The sequence below is a fragment of the Mytilus galloprovincialis genome, chromosome 11 (genome assembly GCF_965363235.1).
Source record: "Mytilus galloprovincialis chromosome 11, xbMytGall1.hap1.1, whole genome shotgun sequence".
NCBI lineage: Eukaryota > Metazoa > Mollusca > Bivalvia > Mytilida > Mytilidae > Mytilus > Mytilus galloprovincialis.
Window position 1 is genome coordinate 66,425,399 of NC_134848.1, and position 23,118 is coordinate 66,448,516.

The window sequence follows — 23,118 nt, forward strand, 5'->3', positions numbered from 1 at the left end:
TTAAATTTTATTAAAAAAGATGGTATTTGCGCACCAAAGGGAGATAATTAGGATCTTTTTCAATGATAGAAACATTTTAGAATTTATCTGGGACCAAAACGGATCGATTGTGTTGGTTGACCTTTGTACACTATCAGTAACTAACAACTAATATTGTATTAAATAAAATTTGTAATAAAAAAAAACACATTTAAATTTAGGCAGAAATATTTGTACATTCGAGCCTCCTTATGGTAGCACAATACAAAAGGAACTAAATTTTTATCAAAATATCATTTTCAGCTGTTTTTGTTACTTCTTTTTATTCCAAAACCAAAAAAGAACACTAAATTTACATAACTTGCACTGTTAATGAGTTTTGATGATAACTAGTTTTATAGACACATACACGTGTCCCAACGATACAAGATTAGAACATGTGGGCAGTACTTTGTGTTTAATCAATATAATCATTCATAATCAATATAATCAGCTTTAAAGCCACTGACCAGCAATTTTTTTAACAGTTAAGATGTGTATACTAAAATTTCTAAAGGAGAATGTTTAAATATGAATTCTTTTTAAAAGAAAATATCCTCTTTGCTTTTAAACACAGTTTTGTCATTGAATACAATTATAATTCTAGAAATCCCAATTAAAGATCCTCTAGACTGACTAACTGATAATTTTCTGTCCACATGCATAACTTACTTTTTGTAATACAGAAAAAAAACTAGATATATTGTTTAATATTCTTAATGAATAACATGCATATTGAAAAAAAGTAAATGCAATGTACAACTAAGCTCCTGAGATCATTAATAGTTAAGGTTTTACCATGGTGGGAGGAAATTTTACCATATCAGCAGTATTCCCATGGTACATGTGTAAATTATATGGAAGTTAATGGGTGCAAGTAGTAAAATCCCTATTTACTCAATTGTGACACATTCATTTTTATCATAAAAATGTAGTTTTAAATGAATTTAGTTCCTAAATTGGTGTCCCTATATGCCTGATTTTCACATATTTGTTCCTTGACCAGTTATCTTCAAAAAGATTTCTCAGATTTCTAAAAACATATAAGAACACGTTTTATACCCAATTAAAATTGGTGATCTCTTATGAATTGAGGTTGGAAACTTCATTGAAGATTTATAAGAGAATGAAATACAATAGGAAAACTCTGAGACACAGTTTTGGAGGTCAAACTGTGTTATACAAGAATCTATACAATATTCTGCTATAATAAATTATGCTATGAATAACAAAGAAGAAAATTTCATTCAACCTGGTGACATTACAATATAGCAAATAATTACATAATAATTAATGATGTCATTACTATGTCTTAATGACACAATCTCCATTTGAAAGATTAATCTTTTTCTTTCTTTTTTGTACCTTATTTTATAAAATTTAAATCTCGATAAAATAAATTACATTAGTTTAAAGTTGTCTGATCGGGGGTGATCAAATCTTTTTATTGTGCTACCTTAAGACATAATTATCGTATATACAGGAGAAGACACCACTAGATTTACTTGAAGATTACTTTAGTCAATGTTGGCCTGGACAAATTTCTAAGGTACTTTGAAGTCAATATAAATTGAATGATAATTTACATTCATGAAGATGTATTTAAACAGCTTTTGATGCATGTGACAATATTAACTGAGTGTAATAACACAACCTTCACCTATGCTTTTTACCTAGATGGACCAACACGATGCGTTAATCCATGCACCAGTAAAGGCTATAACTAATTGATTTTCTCTTTTACAAGACTCCCTAAACTTATGCACATCTTTCATCCTTTTATAAAAGACAAATAGTGTTTTTTTTCCGATAACAACTGCCATATTCCGGACTAAGTACAAATGATTTTTAGAAACATGGTTGAATGAACGTGGTTGCATGGATAGTCGAACCTTCTGCTTATATCGAAATATTAAAGTACAACCAAAATGACACATTACGTGAAAGGAATATAGTACAAATAAATGCAAGCTTAAGAACACTCGTGACAACAACATACATAAGTAAATAATATAATAGTAGACTTCGACATTTAAACCACAAAATAATAACGAACACTTAAAATGTTCAGGTGTCTTGTTTAAAGTTAAAACATTTTCTTTGTAGGGTGATTCATCTTTACATTTAGTATCGATGAAAGGAAATATGACCCAAGTGACAGCGTTGGTTAGTTTAGGTGCAAATGTGTCAGCTAGAACTACTAAGGTTAGAATTTACTTTAACTTTTAAGTTGTATTTGAAAGTGAATGTGTAATTCAAGTTGTCTTTAATTTGTTTACTGTTTTTAAAAATTTTAGTAAAATAACAAAATACTGAACTCCGATGAAAATTCAAGACGGGAAGTTCCTTATCAAATGTCTAAATCAAAAGTTCAAACATATCGAACGAATGGACAACAACTGTCATATTCCTGACTTGTTACACAGGTATTTTCTTATGTAGAAAAACAGTGGATTTAACCTGGTTATAAAGCTAGCGAAACCTGTTACTTGTACAACAGTTGCATACAATTTCTTTCTATTGAACAATACAAACAGACAGAATAGGTAGATATGTCAAACAGGGGCATAGAATTAAACATTGTGTTATTATCTTAATCACTATATGTATATAAAAGTAAACAAATATATAAACATACATATTTACCAAGGCACTATAGCACAATGACGGGTTGTAGAAGTACAGAGACAATTCCTATATAACAAGGAAACACAAACAGACATATGTACGAATCATATTAGCAAACAAATGAAAGACTAGAACAATCACACAATGACGGAATGTATCAGTACGACGCCATGTCAAATGGATACCCCCCAAAAAATTACTAACAGTAAAATTCATCATGTTCATAAAGATCAATAACATATTATTGAAATGATAAAGAACGTCCGTATCCATAATTAATCCTTCAAGATTCTCTGGTATTATTTGTAAAGTTGATACGGAATATTTATCAACTAAGTTACGGTACCTTCAAATGAACTTTTGTAGAAAAAGGACGAGACGTTCTTTGACAAAAACCTAAAGATTTCACATGGGGAATGTTGGTAATGAGGGTTAAAAAATGTAAAGTGTTGATAGAACAAATAAGATCTGGATAAAAAATTATCAAGAGTTTTTACAACTTCTGTACTATTTACAATTTGACAGTCACAAAAATTAAAGCAGTCGTGATAACGCAACTTTTCCAATCACAATATATTGAAAATTGAAATTTAACGTTAATTTTTCTCCTTGATAATATTTATGTACGTTTCAGCAACAAAGTTTATCGACAGGTTGTAGGTATCCCTATGGGCATTTATTAGGCCCATTTAATAGCAGAATTGTTTTTGTACTGTTATGAATCAGTTTATGACCAAAGTCAGTAAGGACCCGTCTAAATTGCATTTAATTGATAAATTCAAAAACACGGACCGTTATCTTGATGATACTTTTTCGTTAGATAATCAAGAATTTTCTCAATATACTGCTAAAATTTCCTCCCGAGGAACTTACCTTAGATAAATTAAATTTATACGGTAGTAACTGTCCTTTCCTAGCTTCAGATATTTCGGTTCCAAACGGGAAAAAGACGACATTTCGTTCCGTATTGTTAATTTTCCATTTTTAGATGGTTATGTTCCTTTAACACAATCTTATGGTATTTATATTTACAGCTCGTTCGCTATGCCCGTGTTCGTGGTGACGTTTTTGATTTTAACGAAAGTAATCTTTGTATTATTGGTAAATTTTTAAACCAGGGATTTCCTTATCACAAATTACTTTAAACCTTTACTAAATTTGTTCATATATATAAACATTTGGTTGGGACGTTTGGTTGTACCTGTAGTAAACTTATTTCAAACGGGATTGCACATCTTCATTTTTTAAGGATATGTAGATAACCGTGCCCGGAAATTTAGAAACTGATAGATCCTTTAGATAAACTTATTCTTAAAGGTTACAAATTCAGCGCTGTAATAAGATCATTGAATATTGTTTTTATTGGAATAAATATCGATTTTGTTAACAGCAAATTAAAAGTTAACTAAATATTACTAGTATGTTATATACATGTACACATTCACGAATCTACAATCTGTCGATACCTGTATCTTAGCATTGCACAAGGTCATGTTTTGTCTCTGCCTGTGTATGCCGTCTTTACACTAAATCCATTGGATGTTGGATGCGTACGGATTGATCATTTAGTCTTAGATGCATGACTTTTTATAAGTTGTTAGTGGCTTTGAACTAGCTGTCAGTTAACTGCGAGTACTCTCAGATCTGTACCTAGTGTCTTTTTGTTATTGGGATGTACGAGTTCCCGGCCACATCCACTTGTATTTTTGTCAATCTGATGAGTTAAGCCTTTTTCAACTGATTTTCATAGTTCTTTCTTATGTTGTTCAGTAATACCTCTATTCCAGGTAAGGGGAAGGTTGGGATCCCACTAACATGTTTAACCTTGCCACATTCCGTATGCACGTGCCTAACCCAGGTTAGGAGCCTGTAATTCAGTGGTTTGTGTTACATATTTGTTTTTCGTTCTTTTTTGGTACATAAATAAGGCCGTTAGTTTTTCTCGTTTGAATTGTGTTACATTATCATTTCGGGGCCTTTTAAAGCTGACTGTGTGGTATGGGCTTTGCTTATTGTTGAAGGCCGTACGGTTACCTATAGTTTTTATAGTTGTTAATTTCTGTGTCATTTTTGGTCTCTTGTGGTCTTCTTTTATGTAACTTATAAATAGGTGTGTAAAAAAAACAACTCAGACGTACAATAGTTTCAAACTTGGAAGAGTTTTACGCTTCCGATTAAACATCGTGTGTACTAACAGTTTGTCTTTTCTTCTATTATTTTTTAGTGTTATATTGGGAATAGATTTGATTGACTGCGGTGCACTCGATATGATTGAACCTTTTTCTTTAAAGTGAACCTGCCTTTTTTTCGAATCCATATCATAAGAAATAAGACACCAGAAAAAAAAAGAAAGTAATAGGAGTTTACTACATTTTAAAATATCACAATAATTACGACATTATTTCTTCTCCTTGTGAGTAGCAATCCTCTATCAAGGAAATCATGATAGGAAATACAAGCCCGGGCATATCGTATCAATTAGGAGATATATACTTGTATACAGGCGCTGCTGGAATGTTGCCACATAGAAATTGAAAGTTCACAATTGGGAAACTGAAATCATTTCTTTTGTCATAAAGTTTTGTTTTAACCGACCCTCATTGTCAATTTCTAGATGTAAGTCAAGATATGAGGCAGACTTAGCTGCATCTGTAGTATCCTTTATCTGTAGTTTGATGGGATAGATTCGTTCAATATAGTCACCAAATTTTGTATTATTTAGTGAGAGAACATCATCTATATAGTGGATTGTAAAGTTGAAGGATTTTGCTAACTTCTTATCTTTCTTCAAGTTCCTCTATGAAGTCAGCCTCAAAATAAAAAAGAAACAAGTCGAAAAGAAGATGGGCACAATTGGTTTCCATTGAAATTCCGACAGTTTGTTGAAAAAACATGTCCTCCCAACGAAACAAATATGTTGTCAATAAAGAAATCAAGGATCTTGATAATGTCAGTTTCAGAGAATTTTTTGTTTGAATGAGAGTGATCCTTTACAAAGTAGGATTTATCCCTCCCCAAGAGATACTTGTCTTTAATTTGTCCATTTTGAAACACCAACTACATGTGAATATATAAATAGTCATAGGTCACACACAAAAAAAAACAAGATACACATACACTTAGTCTTCATGTAATTTAATCATTAACAATACATGTTCTTCACCTTCAACTAGACTGCATGTATGTCTATTGCTTAAAGAGGCCAACATGTAAGATCATTTAAATAAAAAGATTTGGAGTGATTGTCAATGAGACAACTCTCCACAAGAGACCAAATAACACATACATTTACAACTGTAGTCTACCGTTCTGCTGTCAACATTGAGCAAAGCCTATACCGCATAGTCAGCAATTAAAGGCTCCGAAATTTCAATATATGATTTGCATTATTTTTTATCCATAAAACATTGATAACATTCAGGTATTGATAATATGAATGTGTATTGTTGAATTAACAACTTATGTAAAACCATTCGGCAATTATATTATTTACCAAATTAAAATAAGATTATCGTTGACTGTTCGAATATAATATGTAGGTACACAGTTCATAGGTTCATCTACATTTTAAACCATGGACAACATTAACAATAATGATTCAGTAACCAATCACATTTCAGCGCTACCACCAAATTATTTGACAAAGCTATCATCACGATAGCGTCACATCAATACCATTCCATTTCGATAAAAAACGTGAATAGTGTCTACGAAACTAGCATTAATTATATTTGTTCTATTGGATTTTATTCGAATGCCGCAGCGCTTTGTTTATAAATTGATTTAATGATGCTTTCCATGGTAAAAGCAAATTTGAACAATGGTTTACTATTGCTGTTTTACATTTTGTTTGTGTCAGAATACGATGTATATTAATGTTTATATTGGTACATCAGAGACAAAACAAATGAAATCATCGTCTCATTGTTTTCAAAACCACTCAAAACGCATGCTCATTTACACGTGTAATTTTTAAAAGATATTTCATTAGATTTAAAACAACACCAATTTTAATCGCAATATCACTTTATAGGGTGAAACACCTCTACACCAGGCAATCCGAAATAAAAACGGTTCCATGGTGAATTGTTTAATACATCTGGGAGCTGATGTTTCAGCTTCAAATACTGAGGTGAGATATTTTAAATTCACGTGAATTCAAATTGACATGTGATTTGACATATTTCTTATTTTGTAAGATATCCTTTATTAAGTTGTATATAAATAATATGATAACAAAAACAATAGAAACTACTTTTAAAACTTGTTTACGTTCAAAGAAATATCCTAATACAACAAACAGATAACTCTTTGTTCACTGTTGACCCCATAAGGACAAAGGAGGATGAATAAAATCCTTTGAGGAATCGGTCTGACCCCTATGGATTTCACTAACCCTCTTTTGATTTTTAGGGGGTCAGTAGGGAACCAAACAATACATGTTGGTCTTCCAGGTAAAAGTAATATCCCTTTACACCTGTGACTATATAATTTTGCGAAATATGTAATTTACCAAGTGAAAAAAAAAAAAAACAAGGGACTGTTAATAATATTTACAAATTTCCAAGAAAACGCTAGCTTTTTATAACAATATGCAGCAGACACTTGAATTTTATAAACTAATTGACCCGACGGCATGGATTATTCAAGAAACGGTTGCATCGACATGTGAATATAATCCTGCAATTATTGCATTATTGAAATGGAAATCCACACTTAAGCAAAATTATATAGATATACTGCGAAAATAGTTCGTGATATTTACCTTGAAACGAAAGGTAAAACGTTCTAAGAAATGTTCTGATAGGTAGAAAGGCCAAAAAAAAAGAAAGAAAAAGAACATATAACTTCGCATAGAAAACTTAAAAATGGGATTGATTTCAGGTACTGAAGGGTCCGTAGGAACCCTCGTGTCACTCATGTTAATACATATCTGGTGATAAGTCTTATTCGACAAATCACATCCAAGGACAAGACGACGCTAAAGTGGTTACGAAATTCATTAAAGTATAGGAATCTATTTCAAGAGTCATTCTACTGAATTAAACTAATCTCCTGAGTATAAGAAGTGAATTAATAACATTTATTTAGTTTCATGAAATTAAGAGAAAAAATAGGAATATAAATATTTGAAAAAAAAGTGATAGTAACTCAAAACGGTAACTGAAAATGTTGTGGGAAATACGTTCTACTGATGTAAAAAAAAACAATACCGTATAACAGATGAACATGTATAAAAAAAACCAAAAACCAATAATGTTCCTTTCGCTAATTGATATAATGAAACATGATTGTAGCCATAAGTATTTTTTGTAGGGTGACACGCCTCTGCATCTATGTGCACGATATGGTTACCTGGATATTTGTGAGAGTTTAATTGTGTTAGGTGCCAATATATTTGCTACCAATAGCAAGGTTTGGATACTTATTAAATTTCGTTGGAGAAGATTTACCGTACCTTTCAGTGTTCATATACAAAAAGCATTATAAAGATTTCAAGAAAATGTATAAAACAGAATAAGAGACCTGACGATTTACTGTATGCAACTAATAAACGATATTAACAGAACACACCTGGAAAAGGCAACAACGAACATATGGCGACATGAACCTGTCAGTACCGACCTCGGTACTAACTTTTTAGAAACGGTCATTAAGGCCAGACCTCAATTTCAAAATCTTGGTCATAAATATATCATTTTAGGTTGACAACAATAACGGCCAGACAGTCCGTGTTATAGAAAATATTAATTATTGAAAGGAAATATGTTGATGTTGTGTTAGGAAGGTGTTTGGCGTTGGCGTTAATAAATCTGGTTGTTGCTTTACAATATAAGTGGTAAAAATATGGAAGGCATGTTGAATTGATACAGTCGATGATAAAAATGAACATTTTGACAATCCTACAGCAAAAAGAAAAAAAAAACAGCATAAAGAAATAACAAAGAACAAAAGCGTTGAACAAGCAAAAACAACAAAAAACGGCAATACACATCCAAAGATACAGTAGTTCTTGTATTATTATTTGTTTTAGGGATCAATCGATAGTTTGTAAAATTGCAATATCTATTTTAGAAGGAAAAATTTAAAGAAATCCACTGTGTTAATCAAATATTTTCAATATATTGCTTTATACAAATCAAATTAAATATAGTTTTTGATATTTTTACGCACTTTGGTGTGATTGTTGTCACTTTGATACATTGCCCATTTCCTTTTTCAGAACAATTGGTAACCTTTTTTATTTTTTCTTCATAAACCCATAACCTAGATCAATTGCAAAGATCTTGACCCTTAATAGACTCATCATAGATACATAAATAAAAGCAACATGAAAAAAAACCGAAATCTTGTTTGCAAACCGAAACAGAAACACTGAAGTGCAACAAAAAAAAAACGACAATGCAACAAACATAGAAACGACCTTACGATTACAACTGTCATATTCCTGACTTGGTACACAATATGTTAAGAAAAAAGTGTGTCGAACCTGGTTTTGTGGCTAGCCAAACCTCGCGTTTTATGACATTGTCAAATATACCGCAAAATATGACAACGTTGCATGACAAGAATAATGTACAAATAAATGCAAAAATATTAAGGACATATAAATACATAAATACATAAATAGATAACATAATAGTACATTTCCACATGTTACATTGTAACCACAGACATGTTTTACACTTTTGCAAGATAATAGGTTACATATATGATGAAGTAAAAAGACAGTGATTAAAACATTTCATTTTCTATTTTTTTTTATTTCTCTCCTCATCTTGAAAGATAATAGGTAACGTGTAAAAATGATAAAAATCTAACTGACAGTATTAGGGATATGCATGAAAAAGTACATGTCGAGAAAATATTATTATGATGCACTGTCTATGAGTGTGTTAGAAAATGATATTTCATTTCCTTAGGATAAAATATAAGCGGCATTGAATAGTTATCAATACTAAAGAATTACTATTCTCTTATAAACATTGGAAATTAAAAGTGTACAAGGCTCATATGATTTCCTGATAAATTATTCGTGCCCTTGAAATCTGATTCGACTGTCATACAAGTGTGAGGGTTAGCTAGCTATAAAACCAGGTTTAATCCACCATTGTATATTTACGAAAATATCTGCACCAGGTCAGGAATATAAAAGTTGTTATACGTTCGTTAGATGAGATTGAGATTTAGAATTTTTCTCAGAGTTCAGTATTTTTGTGATTTGAATTTTTGTTAGTACAAGATTATTATGTCTTTTGTTTGAACTGTCAATACGCTTAATGAGCATGATATACCATTTATAATAATTATATGAACATTCAGTATTTCTCCTATATAGAAACATCAAATGCTTATATATCACTGTTCTAGGGCGCCTTTTGGTATATTTTAGTATATGCTGGCGCTAATATTGAACTGTTTTAAACCAGTTTTTTCAGTTGCAAATTTACTTTAAACAAGGTTTAAATAAAACATCAAATTAAAAATAGTTTAAATAACATCATGAAATAAAGCGGTAAGAAGAAATGGAGGTTTTCTAAACTTGATGTCGATTTCCATTTTATTTAATACCTTGTTTTTATAGGGTGAAACACCTCTATATCAAGCAATCTTAAAGAATAAAGATGCAATGGTGGAACGTTTGATCAATCTAGGAGCCAACGTATCAGCGTCAGATTCTGAGGTGAGATTTTTTAATCGAACTCGACAAACGTACTTGTTAGTTAATTACTTTCTTCATTAGCAATATGTCCTTCATAATCTATAAACCTCACTAGATGAATATTATGCACATGAATATTTTCTGGATTGACCATCCAAAGGAATACTCATGGCCTGTTTCTTGTCAGTTAAGTACACTTAAATCATCGACATAAAGCTATATTTGAAGTATAACAGTTGATCGCACTAAACATTGATACGCTTGTGAGTTGAATCATTACTTCACTTTTCGCTAAAAAGATGATGTCCTCCCTCTACAAAATTGCAGGCTTGATGACTTTAATGAACACATCAATTCTGTCGAACTTGAAATAAAGGATACAACATAAACAGTTCAGGCTGCCTCATAACTTCACTAACATATTGAAGTAGACGGTGATGGTCGGATTGATAAAAAAAAAGATGATTTCAGCTTTTTAAATGTATAGGTTTTATTATGTCTATGTTCATGTAGGACCATAATTACTTATACCATGAGATAAGATATTCCAGAAGTAATATTTCTTAGCATTCTTTCGCTGGAGGAAAAGTGATGCTTTCAAGGAATTTACGGACACTATCACGAGTTGGCTGAACGTTACAAAAGATCTGCTTTAGAAATATCGACGGATTTGTCCCAATAGTTATTACCACAAACTCGTCCTTTTTCCTCCAATGGGACCTACCGAATTAAACTTAGTACGGAGTTTGTACTTGCACGAGCAACACGATGGGTACCACACGTGATGCAGAATCAACTGAACCCGTTCATGTTTCTTACGAATTTCCCCCACCCCACCCCCTAGATCAGGCTTATTTTATTTGACGTCAATGTTTGTTCAAGGTTTTTAGTAATATTCTGAAATTTTAACATCTCACAGCAGTATACTACTACTGCTTTATTTATTCAATCCTTTTTTTTTTTATTGATTTTGTATATACATTGTGTCATAGATCAAATTTATTCTTTCAGTGTATGTTCATTTGTGTTAATATGTCAGTTGATCGAGTTAACCCACTTCAATTGATATCTAATAGTGTGTCTTTTTATGTTGTGATGTTACACGTACTATTGTTTCGGCTCAGGATGAATGTTGGTACCTATGATAACGTTTAAACCAGCTGTATTTGTTTGCAACTGTCCTAAGTCAGGAACCTGATGTTCAGTACTTGTCGTTTGTTGATGTGGTTTATAATTGTTTATTGTTTCTCGCTTTTATATAGATAGGACCTTTGGTTTAACACCAGAAATCTTGGGCCCTTTATAACTTGCTGTTCGGTGTGAACCAAGGCTTCGTGTTAATTGACAACCGTATGTTGACCTAAAATAATTTACTTTAACAGACTGTGACTTGGATTGAGAGTTGTCTCATTTGCCCTCATACCACATCTTATCATATGTATTAATTTGTCTTTGTAGTGTTGTTTGTAAACTGTTGTTTATCTTTTTTTGTTTTTTGATTTTTAGTTTTTTTATCGTGGTATTTTCAGTTCAACATGTTAAATCTATATTATTACTGTTTCTGTCGTGTTGGTTTCTTTTGCGTTTTTAACTCACCTGGCCCAATAGGACCAAGTGAGCTTTTCTTTAAATTATCGCCCGTCGTCCGTCGTCTTCTTCACCCGTTGTCATCCATCGTCTTCTTCACCCGTTGTCATCCATCGTCATCGTCATCTATCGTCGTCCGTTAGCCTTAAAAAAAATCTTTTCCTCTGCAACTGCTTGGCCAAATGAAACCAATTTTGGCCTAAATCATCCTTAGGGTATCAAGTTAAAAAAATAATCCAATGACCCTGCCCATCGATCCAGATGGCCACCATGGATACAAATAGAACTTGGGGTTGGGTAGGGGGGTGGTTAAAATGCAGTAATTGGCTTATATCTCTGAAACTAAAGCATTTAGACCAAATCTGACAGCAAGTTAAAATGTCTGTCAGGTGAAAATCTATCAGTTCTGAATTTGCATTGTGTTGTTGCCCTTGTATTAGTAATTCTAAGGAAATTTTAAAGTTTTGTGTTATTATCTTGAACATAATAATATAAAGAGATGAACTGTAAACAGCAAAATTGTTCAGCAAAGTCAGAGCTACACATAAGTATAAAAGTGGTTGCTCTTGAGTGCGTTTCTTTTATCCTCTTTGGTGTTTTTAGCAAATAGAAGTTAGAAAGAATCTTAACAGGTTAAATAATAAGCAGTAGAAGATCATCTAAACTAATTTTTGTCATGAATTCTATTTTTGTCTGCAATGTGTGAAAGTGTCCGTCGTTATACACGTAGACCAATGTGAGCGACATAGGTTCTTCAGAGCCTCTAGGAGTTTTAGGTCACGTTCAACTATGTAGGTGTAAGCAAATGTAAGTTTTGAATAAACGCATGAATCATAATCATGCTGAGATTGTTATTAGAAGTATACAAATTAAATAATAGAGAGACAATATGAAATAATAATCATACAAAGAAGCACGCCTTTTTAGCTCACCTGGCCCGAAGGGCCAAGTGAGCTTTTCCCATCACTTTGCGTCCGTCGTCCGTCGTCCGTCGTCGTCCGTCGTCGTCCGTCGTCGTCCGTTGTCGTTATTTTTTACAAAAATCTTCTCCTCTGAAACTACTGGGCCAAATTAAACCAAAGTTGGCCACAATCATCATTGGGGTATCTAGTTTCAAAAATGTGTGGCGTGACCCGGCCAACCAACCAAGATGGCCGCCATAGCTAAAAATAGAACATAGGGGTAAAATGCAGTTTTTGGCTTATAACTCAAAAACCAAAGCATTTAGAGCAAATCTGACATGAGTAAAATTGTTTATCAGGTTAAGAATTATCTGCCCTGAAATTTTCAGATGAATCGAACTACCCGTTGTTGGGTTGCTGCCCCTGAATTGATAATTTTAAGGAAATTTGGCTGTTTTCGGTTATTATCTTGGTTATTATTATAGATAGAGATAAACTTTAAACAGCAATAATGTTCAACAAAGTAAGATTTACAAATAAGTCAACGTGACCGAAATGGTCAGTTGACCCCTTTAGGAGTTATTGCCCTTTTTAGTCCATTTTTAACCATTTTTCGTAAATCTTAGTAAACTACTGGGCCAAATTAATCCAAACTTGGCCACAATCATCTTTGGGATATCTAGTTTAAAAAATGTGTCCGGTGACCCGTCCATCAAATCAAGATGGCCGCCACGGCTAAAAATAGAACATAGGGATAAATGCAGTTTTTGGCTTATAACTCAAAAACCAAAGCATTTAGAGCAAATCTGACAGGATTAAAATTATTTATCAGGTCAAGATCTATCTGCCCTGAAATTTTCAGATGAATCAGACAATCCGTTGTTGGGTTGCTGCCCCTGAATAGGTATTTTAAGGAAATTTTGCTGTTTTTGGTCAATTGACCCCCTAAGGAGTTATTGTCCTTTTCGTGTCAATTAGTAACAATTTTCATAAAATTTGTAAATTTTTATTAACATTTTCCACTGAAACTACTAGGCCAAGTTCATTATAGATAGAGATAATTGTAAGCAGCAAGACTGTTTAGTAAAGTAAGATGTACAAACACATCACCATCACCAAAACACAATTTTGTCATGAATCCATCTGCTTCCTTTGTTTAATATTCACATAGACCAAGGTGAGCGACACAGGTTCTTTAGAGCCTCTAGTTTAAAGATCCATTGGTGGCATTAGGCTGTCATTTGAGTCCAAAGTTTATTTCTTCAGGGTGACACGGCTCTGCATAAAAGTGCCAGCTATGGTAACATTGACATGGTGGAGAGATTAATTGGGTTAGGTGCCGATGTTTCAGCTACAAATAAAAAGGTTTGAAAACAGAAATTCATTTAAGAAGTTAAAGTTCAATTTAGTTGTTATATTTCAAAACTTATTTTCAACAAATGCATTACCAAGGAAGAAAAAAAAATATATATAATTCTGAGTAAGGGGCCTCACTATTTACTATAAGTATCTTCTCAGTTGAATTAATCGTACATATATACAGAGAAAAACATTATCGACCAACAATGATTTGAAGTCGTTGATTAATGCCGAAAGCTTAATCGTTTCAGTTGTATCAATTTGTTATTCTCAATCCTGATTTGTGTTTTGCTGTTCACAATATTCCAGAAATTTTGATTATGAGCTCTCAAAGACAAATGAATGCAACTTATTTAACTATTTTATTTTGTAAAGACCGTCTTATTTAAAAGAAATTACATACGAGAATTAATGTATTTACGTATTATATTCTAGGGTGACACACCTATACATCAATCCGCTAGAAATGGTCAACTAAATACCGTTGGACTTTTAAAACTTCTTGGTGCCAATGTATTAGCTACAAATAACGAGGTTAGATGTTTAGAATACAATAAACGTCCATTAGATATATGTGCTTCTATTTTACTTTACTGTATTTTCGAACAAAAAAGAGATATGTTTCACGCCATACGCGTTCAGCAATACATTTTAGCTTTTCTGGGCCCGAATTGGCTTCATTACAGATTATTTTAACACTTGGCGTCCGTTGTCGTCGTAAACTATTTCAAGAATCTTCTTATCAGAAACTGCTGGGCTAAATACTTTCAAACGTTAACTGAATTTTCCTTAGTGTACGTCGTTTTAAAAACTGTATCCGAAAAATTTATCCATCAAACATGGCCACCGGGGCTAAACATAGAACATAGGGGTCATATACAGGTTAGTCTTGTATGATTTTAATTTTAGTTCATTTATATATTTCGGTGTTCAGTAAGACATCGATAACCACTGAACTAGCAGCACACATTTTTGTTTAGGAGCCAGATGAGGCAAGCCTCCGATTGCGGAATTTTCGCGCTGTGTTAAAGACCCATTGGTGGCATTCGGCTTTTTTCTGCTCTTTGGTCGGATTGTTGTCTTTATAAAATAAAAATATTTCCATTCTTAATTTTATATAGCTTTTATCTTAAAAAATTAAACACATTACACATATTGAATAACACGTGTTTAATATGACAAGATCTGTAGAAATTATATATTTTTTTAGGAAATTGATTACATTGAATAATATTGAAGATAGAGATTAGCTGTTTACAGTAAAAACATTATCAGCAATGTAATAACTACAAACAGTTTATATGTCCAAAATTGTCAACCCCTTAATAAGTTATTACCCTTTAAAGACAATTGTACACAAGTTATTCATTATATTCGCTTACATTTAAAAATCTTCTTTTTTGAAAATATTTAGGAAGAGAACTCTTCTAAGATCTATAAATTATCTTTTTTTTCATACAGGGTAAGACACCGAAAGACGTAGCTGGAGAAGCAATGATGGCAAAAACAAAGCTGTCTACAGTAGACAGATACCACAGTTTGTTGAAATATCTACAGGTATAAATCATAAATAGTTCTCTACTAAGAACAACGACAAATGTTTTCTGTTCTAAATAAAGAGTGTTTGGAATATTTGACCATAGCTATAATAAATGAACAAAGATTTCAGACTTTTGTTATCGAGATAGCAACCAAACCTACACCGAATAGATAATCATTTGGATTCTTATTTTTAAAACGGGAGGCTCCTGGAATTGTATGTTGTCTGTTATCTTGAATAGGAAAACAAGCCAAACATCAAAACAGCCATGGTCTGTATTTATACAATACTGCTTTACAGCAGAAAATGCCTTATTTCAGGTAAAATTTTCTAAGTCATTTTTTTTTTAAAATTAAATATACAAATAACAGGTTCGGCAATTGGTGCAGTTCCTTCACCGGAATATGTGACTTACTTAAATAATTTCTGCTTTTCAACATAAAGAAAGACAAGGTATTCTATAATGGCAGATATAGGGACGAAGGATTCATAATATAAGCTGGAACATCAGATTAAGTAATTGATTTTGTTCGTCTAGCAAATACTTATAACCCCTTATGAAAGTTAACCTATGATATATCAACCATAAAATGTCTTTCGTATATGTTGATGTAATTAATGGTCATAGATTTACTACACATGGCATTCTTTACCCTGCAATACATTTAAAGATACCAATTCTTATCTGTATTTGCACAGAAATAGCTGTCACTCACAGCATGTATTTAGAGGATTTATTAACGGTGAAGTCATACGGCAAATTAGAAACATTAACGACCGGGTTCATGGTTCCTTTATCTGGAATCCACTAATATCGGTTGTATCTATATATTATTATGCATCATAGAATTACCATCCCAAGCTTTTTATTCACATTAGATACGCAAAATTTTTCAGACCAGGCGGTGTTATGCAACCCATTTCAGTTTAAAAGATTCAACTAATTTTGAGAGCTCTAAAAAGTTTTACTGAATGACAAACACATTGTTTACTGATCACAATTGAAATACATACATCGGTACAGGCAATAACAGTTAGGAAGATAGCTTTTATATTTGAACATGCAAAATAAGGATTATGCTGTATGCATTGCACACATTTTGACGAATCATAACTTCATTATATCGAACAGCAAACCAGGGGACTCAACTTTTTGTTACTTAATCTTCGTTAAATTCCGTACAAACAGAGGAACATTGACGGATCATATGTTCTTACAATAAATTATCCACTAAATTGACAAAACAAATGGTTCGCAGTGAAAGAAAATCTTTAAAAATACGTAGAAACTGTTTATTCGCGTATTAACCATATGTGGATTCTGAAAAAAAAACACAAACTCTAAACCTTCTGGATCATTTGAAATCTCGATCTTTCTCTAAAATTATTTATATCACAACATTAGTTATTCAACCCTGCATACCACTATTCCGATGTGAAATGGAAATGTTGTCTTAAGGAAATAATATACAAAGCTTTTACGCTTGGTAGCATAAAGAGTAAAATCACAAAAATGCTCAACTCCGAGGAAAATTTAAAACGGAGAGTCCTTAATCGACACGCTATATGTTGTCAATACAACGACATTTTATGCGACTTTCATAGTAGTGTGAGTTTTAGATAGCTGTAAAACCAGGTTTAAACCACCATGTCATGCGTCAGAAAATGCCTGAACCACGTCATGAATATGTATTTAAGCTTTTGATTTTGCATTTGATTAGAGACTTTCGGTTTCGAATAATTCTCGGAGTTGAGTATGTTTGTGTTTTTTAATTTGTATTGCTTTGTGATAACATAGTGCATAGTTTGTTAATAGTAAAACATGACACACAGACGAACAAGTGATCAATATGTATGAGTTTTTTGTATATGATTTACAACATATTTGCTAAATTTTTTCAACCATTTAAAGGCACAAACTTTTTCTTAATTTCATAGAGTCGGAGTTCCCTCAAACATTTATAAATAAATTATTTATCAACAGAGACCTTGTTAATACATATTCCGTATCAACTTCACAAGTGAAATATGATAGTTTTAAGAATATAAAGTCTATATATAAATTTGTTTATTCAGGTTACAACACAATGTTGACTGCTGTATCCCAATTTTTGATATTTTCGCCATTGCTTACACATCAAAATAACGTAATTATATGCGACTCTAATACAATTAAGAGGTTTAGATAGATATAAACCCAGGTTTAATTAATCTTTTTCGACATGAGGAAATACATGGGGAAATACCTGTTTAAGTCCTGAATTTGTCAGGTGTTTTCTATTCGTTTGATGTGCTTGAGCTTTTGTATTATGTGATGAAGAACTTTCGATTTTTTTCAACATTTTTACCATTTTTTTCAAAAAATGCCCTGTATCAAGTCAGGAAAATGGCCATTATACACTATATACTATACATTATAGTTCGTTTCTGTGTGTGTTATATTTCGGTGTTGTGTCTCTGTTGTGTCGTAGTTCTCTTATATTTGATATGTTTCGCTCAGTTTTAGTTTGTAACCCGGTTTGTTTTTGTCTCTATCGATTTATTAATTTTGAACAGCGGTACACTACTGTTGCCTTTTTTTACGTGTTCCTAGTGATAAAATCATTTGGTCTGTTTTCAGTGGGATGTTGACTAACTTTAATTGAAAAACTACTTTTAATACGTATTCACACTTTCGACCTGTATACACATTGTATTTGATAATTTTAATAGAAATCATTTTTGTTCTTCAATGAAAGGTCATCCATTGTTGATAAAAGACATAAAGTAAAATCACAAAAATACTGAATTCCGAGAAAAGTTCAAAAAGGAAAGACCCTTATCAAATAGCACAATCAAAAGCTCAAACAGATAAAACGAATGAATTATAACTGTCATATTCCTGACTTGCTGCAGGCAACACTCCATTGGAAGGAACAGAAAAACGTGATATATTTGCAAACTGTTAGTTTTTCATATTCCAAACGTCCTTCTGTCGGATTCAATTATTTGCAGAGTATTTTTTTATCATTTTTATCATTTTTGCCATCTGTTTGTTTTTTGTTTATTTATGTACATCAATTCATTGAAACTCATGTTCTCTAACGGTCGTTATTGTCTGTGTTTAGAAAGAAATGGACTCAATGGATAACACAAAGAAACAATTACATGTTACTGATACCAAGAAAAGGAATGGTAGTAAACAGTCAAACTCTAATAACTCAGCACAGGCATGTGTCAGTAAAGGTAAGCGTTCGGTGTGTTGTCAGTTTCACATGAAAAGCTGACCGAATTGGCTCATGTGCTGAATACTCAGTAGTCAAACCAAAGATAACAGACATATCCGCCTTTCCGAATCAGTTATAGCTCTAAAAGGATGTGTTAGTTGTTTAAGTTCGTTTTGTATGTTTTAGCATGCTTTCGTTGGTTTCGAATGGTTGCATACAGCACATTTTTCTATTTCAAAGAAACAAAAATACATCGTGCTATATTATCACTTTCAATGCAAAATATTTTGATTTGTACTATTATGAAGAATCTTGTAATTTTTGCTCGCAAATTTGTGAAATGTTATAACTAAAATGACACATGCATGTCAGCCAAAGTTCAAAACCAAAGCTCGCTTTTATTTCATAAAAACATGAGACAAATCAAAATAAGCATGATTTGTGACATAGGTGTCATATGTGTTGTTCTGTAGAACTGGTAATCGTTTAAGGTAGATACATGGTATACCGCCATCTTGGATTGTACAATCACAGTAAAAAATCGGTCTAGTTATTTGCCTAAAACTGCAGAGACAGATTTGCAATTTAAAGGTTATACTGTTTAATAATATAAAGAAAACTTGGTAATTTTTTGTACAATTCAAAATATTAAAACAAATATCATTTTTTTTTTTTAGAATCATTTTTGGGCCATTTAAGGGAAGATAACTCTTTTAGTGAAAAAAATTTTACTTGTAGCAAGAAAACAATTTCGGTGACACAATTTTTTTTTTTATTTTCTTATAATATATTACAAAAACTATCTTTTCACAATTTATTTCAAAATTCTATTTCATAGATTTTTTTTATGCACACAAATGTGTTTTTCCATGAACAATCTAACCAAATTTAGGCAATTTTGAACGACATATAGCCTGAAAAATAGCACGGTGACCCATACTTTTTATTATATATTTTTGAAAAGAGCATAGTAAAATCTTCATTTTGGCTAAGTATTAGAAAATTCTGTCTCAAAAAATATTTACTTATGATCTACCTTAAATGATTAATTTAAAACATAAAACTATATGCATGACAATATCAATAGGATTGTGCCACTGATACAGTATGTAACACATTTTGGATGTTGTCAGAATATTACGCATGTTGACTGTATTTCTGTCACGTCGTGTGTTCACTTTAGCGACATATTCTGACATTGCAATATAAGCCGGAGGTTTTGTTAGCCATACCACCTAATTGAACCCACCAACAGATTCTTAAAATGTTCTGTACCTAGTTTTTTGATGCAGCTCAGTGTTTCTGATGTTCCCTTATTTTTCTCTTAAACTTAAAGTGGTTTATTTTACGACTTGGATATTTTCCCTTTCTATTGGTTTATGACTTGTTGCATTAAGGTTAAAATGTACTATATTTTTTTTCAATTTGAGAAGTATTTACTTTAACATTTAAACGTGTTGATTATAAAAGAATGAAATAAGCTGTGGGGTATACATTATTGTAAAAATATATATTGTTTTCCAACCATTATCAAATATGCATCGAAAGTGTTGGAGAATTCTGAAAAATGCTAATCACAAGTGCTATAAATATGTATTGTAAGATTTTAACAATTATAAAAGGTATACCAAAGATGAACAATTCTGACATTATGAATATACTTTTGTTTTTTAGAAAAAGATTGTCAACTGCCGTGGTTGGTCGATGCTGACGACTTCCAACGTATGCTTTCACATGGAGAATATCGGTCTTACGAAAACCGTTTGAGTCTGGGTAGTAAATCTATAAACGACATGGAATATGGAAACAAAAAGATATATGTAGATATCAGTTTATAACAATTAAGGAGATGTGGTATGCGTGTCAATGAGGCAACTATCCTAAAAAATTCAAGTGTAGTAAATGTTCGCAATTATAGGCAATCATACCACCTTTAAAAGTGAGAAATACCCTTGCATTATAGTCGGCTTTAAAAGGTCCCGACAGAACAGATATGAAACAATGTAATTACGAAAACTTATTAAAAAAAATACAAATAATGAAGTAATATTGGATATAATTTAATTCACAAATTTAAAACCGTCAAATTCAGAAATAAAATATAGTATTTGTAGATCAAGATCAAGGCGAATTCTTAAAAATGCTATTAAACCAGCTTGATGACTTGTACGAGGAATAACAACTTTACAAATTGATTTGTCTGCTCCAAAATATACATATACATATATTGCCAATGATGATCAGTTGTAATTGGCAATTGACGACACACAATATGACCTCAGGCGATTCTGCCATAGTTACTATTGATTTAGTTAAGATTATGTCACTGATTTTATTTTAAAGAATTCCCTTTGAATGTTTGATATAGGTCTGCACAAACTATATTTTTTTTTCTAAACTTGACAGTTTAGATTTGTGTATTTAAGCTTATCAAATATTAATATATAATTTCAACTTTTTATATGATTTCAATTACAAGTTATACAATCTAAAACATGAATATATATCAAATAAATACACATTTGTTCGACTGCTGCGACATAGATTTACTAACAAAGGAAAATATATACCATGTTTTGCCGCTCTAATACTATCGCTTTTCACTGTTTAGCAAAGGAACGACAGGGTAAGGCATCATATTTACTAATGCCATATTTATCCACATGGCTATCATATTTTGATTATGCATATCAAATAAATATAACGTTTTGCCGCAATTCATATAGAATCAGATACTACGAACATGTATGTATTTTGCTATACATAACATTAATAGTACCAATGGAGGTATACTAGAACACATTTCGACATTTAATGTTTCTTCCGCGTTGATCATGTCCAAAATATTTGAAATTATGAAACCTTATACAACATCGAAGAGCACTTAAAACCTGAATGCATATTTATTTTTTATAATCATTATTTATTATCCTGTTGATTGTTAGGTGGCCCATGTAGAGCAGGAAAGAGTACCTTAGCAAGTGTGCTTATTGGTGAAAAAATTCCGCAAAAGTGGATTTCAACAGATGGACTGGTAATATTTTTTGGAAGGAATGGTATTGATATTGAAAACGAGAAAATGGTCCCCCTCAAAAAGGGTACGTTTAAAATAGTGTAAAACGAATAAATTTGTCTCATTTTAATTCCAATTGATACACTAGTTTGCTATTGATATAATTAATGTAACATTATCCTTTTTGACTCAAATTTAATATGTGATTAATAACATACCCAGATGAATATGCAGATTGCAACACTCTAAAAAAACAATTTACAATGCATGGAGTGTCTTTGATATCATTTTGATTGTATGCTAGAGTAGAAGCCATCTACTTTACGATCAAGTTAACTTCCTAGAACGCTGATAGTGACAAGACTCGATACATGTATATACATAAACCTAAATAAAATGCACAGACAGACACGCAAATCGTATAGTGGTAATTTTTAGGTTAGTTACAATTCATATCATTGAAATAAAAACAAACGTGAATCATTGTTCACCTAAATAAGAATGATTTTGTGTGCGCAGAAGAAATACACGAAATGAATTATCCCCGTTGATCTGTAGTTTTTTCCCCGATATTGACATTCATATCTTTTTGTTAATAACTGAACATGATTTACACATGCGTATTCGAAGGTCGGATAAAATTGTGTTCAAATAAGTTATATTATTGGCTTGCAAATCAATAACAAATTATCGATGTTTTTAATTTATTTTATCGAAATTGAATTAAACAGACTTCTAATGGTTTACTTTTTTTTAAATTGTAATTTGGATGGAGAGTTGTCACATTGGCACTCACACCACATCTTCCTATATCTATTCTAAAAACGAAAAATTATTTCAAAATTCCGATGTTTTAAATTTGGAAAACAACGGTCAAACTAGTACTTAATGCTTCGTGAAGAAATTTTAAAATAAGTTTGTTTTTTAACTTCATGAACTTATAAAATTAGAACATGAACTACGGAATGAGACTTTTATATACTAGAATGAGGAAAATTATTTTGTAATAGAGGCAATAAAATTGAGAAAAAAGAGCAAAACATTTAAAAGAAGCAAATAGATATTCGTCCATTTCAGTGTTAATTTGACAATTTAAATTTCATGAAATTTCAGAGCAAGAAATGCACGTATTATGCTTGTAATAATGAACGTATTTTCTGGTAATACAACTGTTCAACTATGTCGGTTTGTATATGTCCCTC

The 23,118-nt window shown here is 31.7% G+C and overlaps 1 protein-coding gene across 1 annotated transcript; it reads left to right on the plus strand.

Annotated features, from left to right (window-relative positions):
- The first annotated feature begins 1,504 nt into the window (after positions 1–1,504).
- On the plus strand, positions 1,505–20,944 carry LOC143052648 (uncharacterized). The gene is made up of 10 exons (XM_076225713.1): positions 1,505–1,567; positions 2,125–2,223; positions 6,680–6,778; positions 7,963–8,061; positions 10,232–10,330; positions 14,065–14,163; positions 14,593–14,691; positions 15,619–15,714; positions 18,805–18,922; positions 20,578–20,944. The coding sequence occupies exons 2-10, from the start codon at positions 2,152–2,154 to the stop codon at positions 20,739–20,741; spliced, it is 945 nt and encodes a 314-aa protein (XP_076081828.1). The 5' UTR covers positions 1,505–1,567; positions 2,125–2,151; the 3' UTR covers positions 20,742–20,944.
- Positions 20,945–23,118: the final 2,174 nt, after the last annotated feature.

Coding starts and splice junctions, on each gene's coding strand:
- LOC143052648 (XM_076225713.1), top strand. CDS start 2,152: ATGAAAGGAAATATGACCCAAGTGACAGCGTTGGTTAGTTTAGGTGCA. Junction 2,224..6,679: donor TGTCAGCTAGAACTACTAAG/GTTAGAATTTAC, acceptor ATCACTTTATAG/GGTGAAACACCTCTACACCA. Junction 18,923..20,577: donor ACAGGCATGTGTCAGTAAAG/GTAAGCGTTCGG, acceptor TTTGTTTTTTAG/AAAAAGATTGTCAACTGCCG.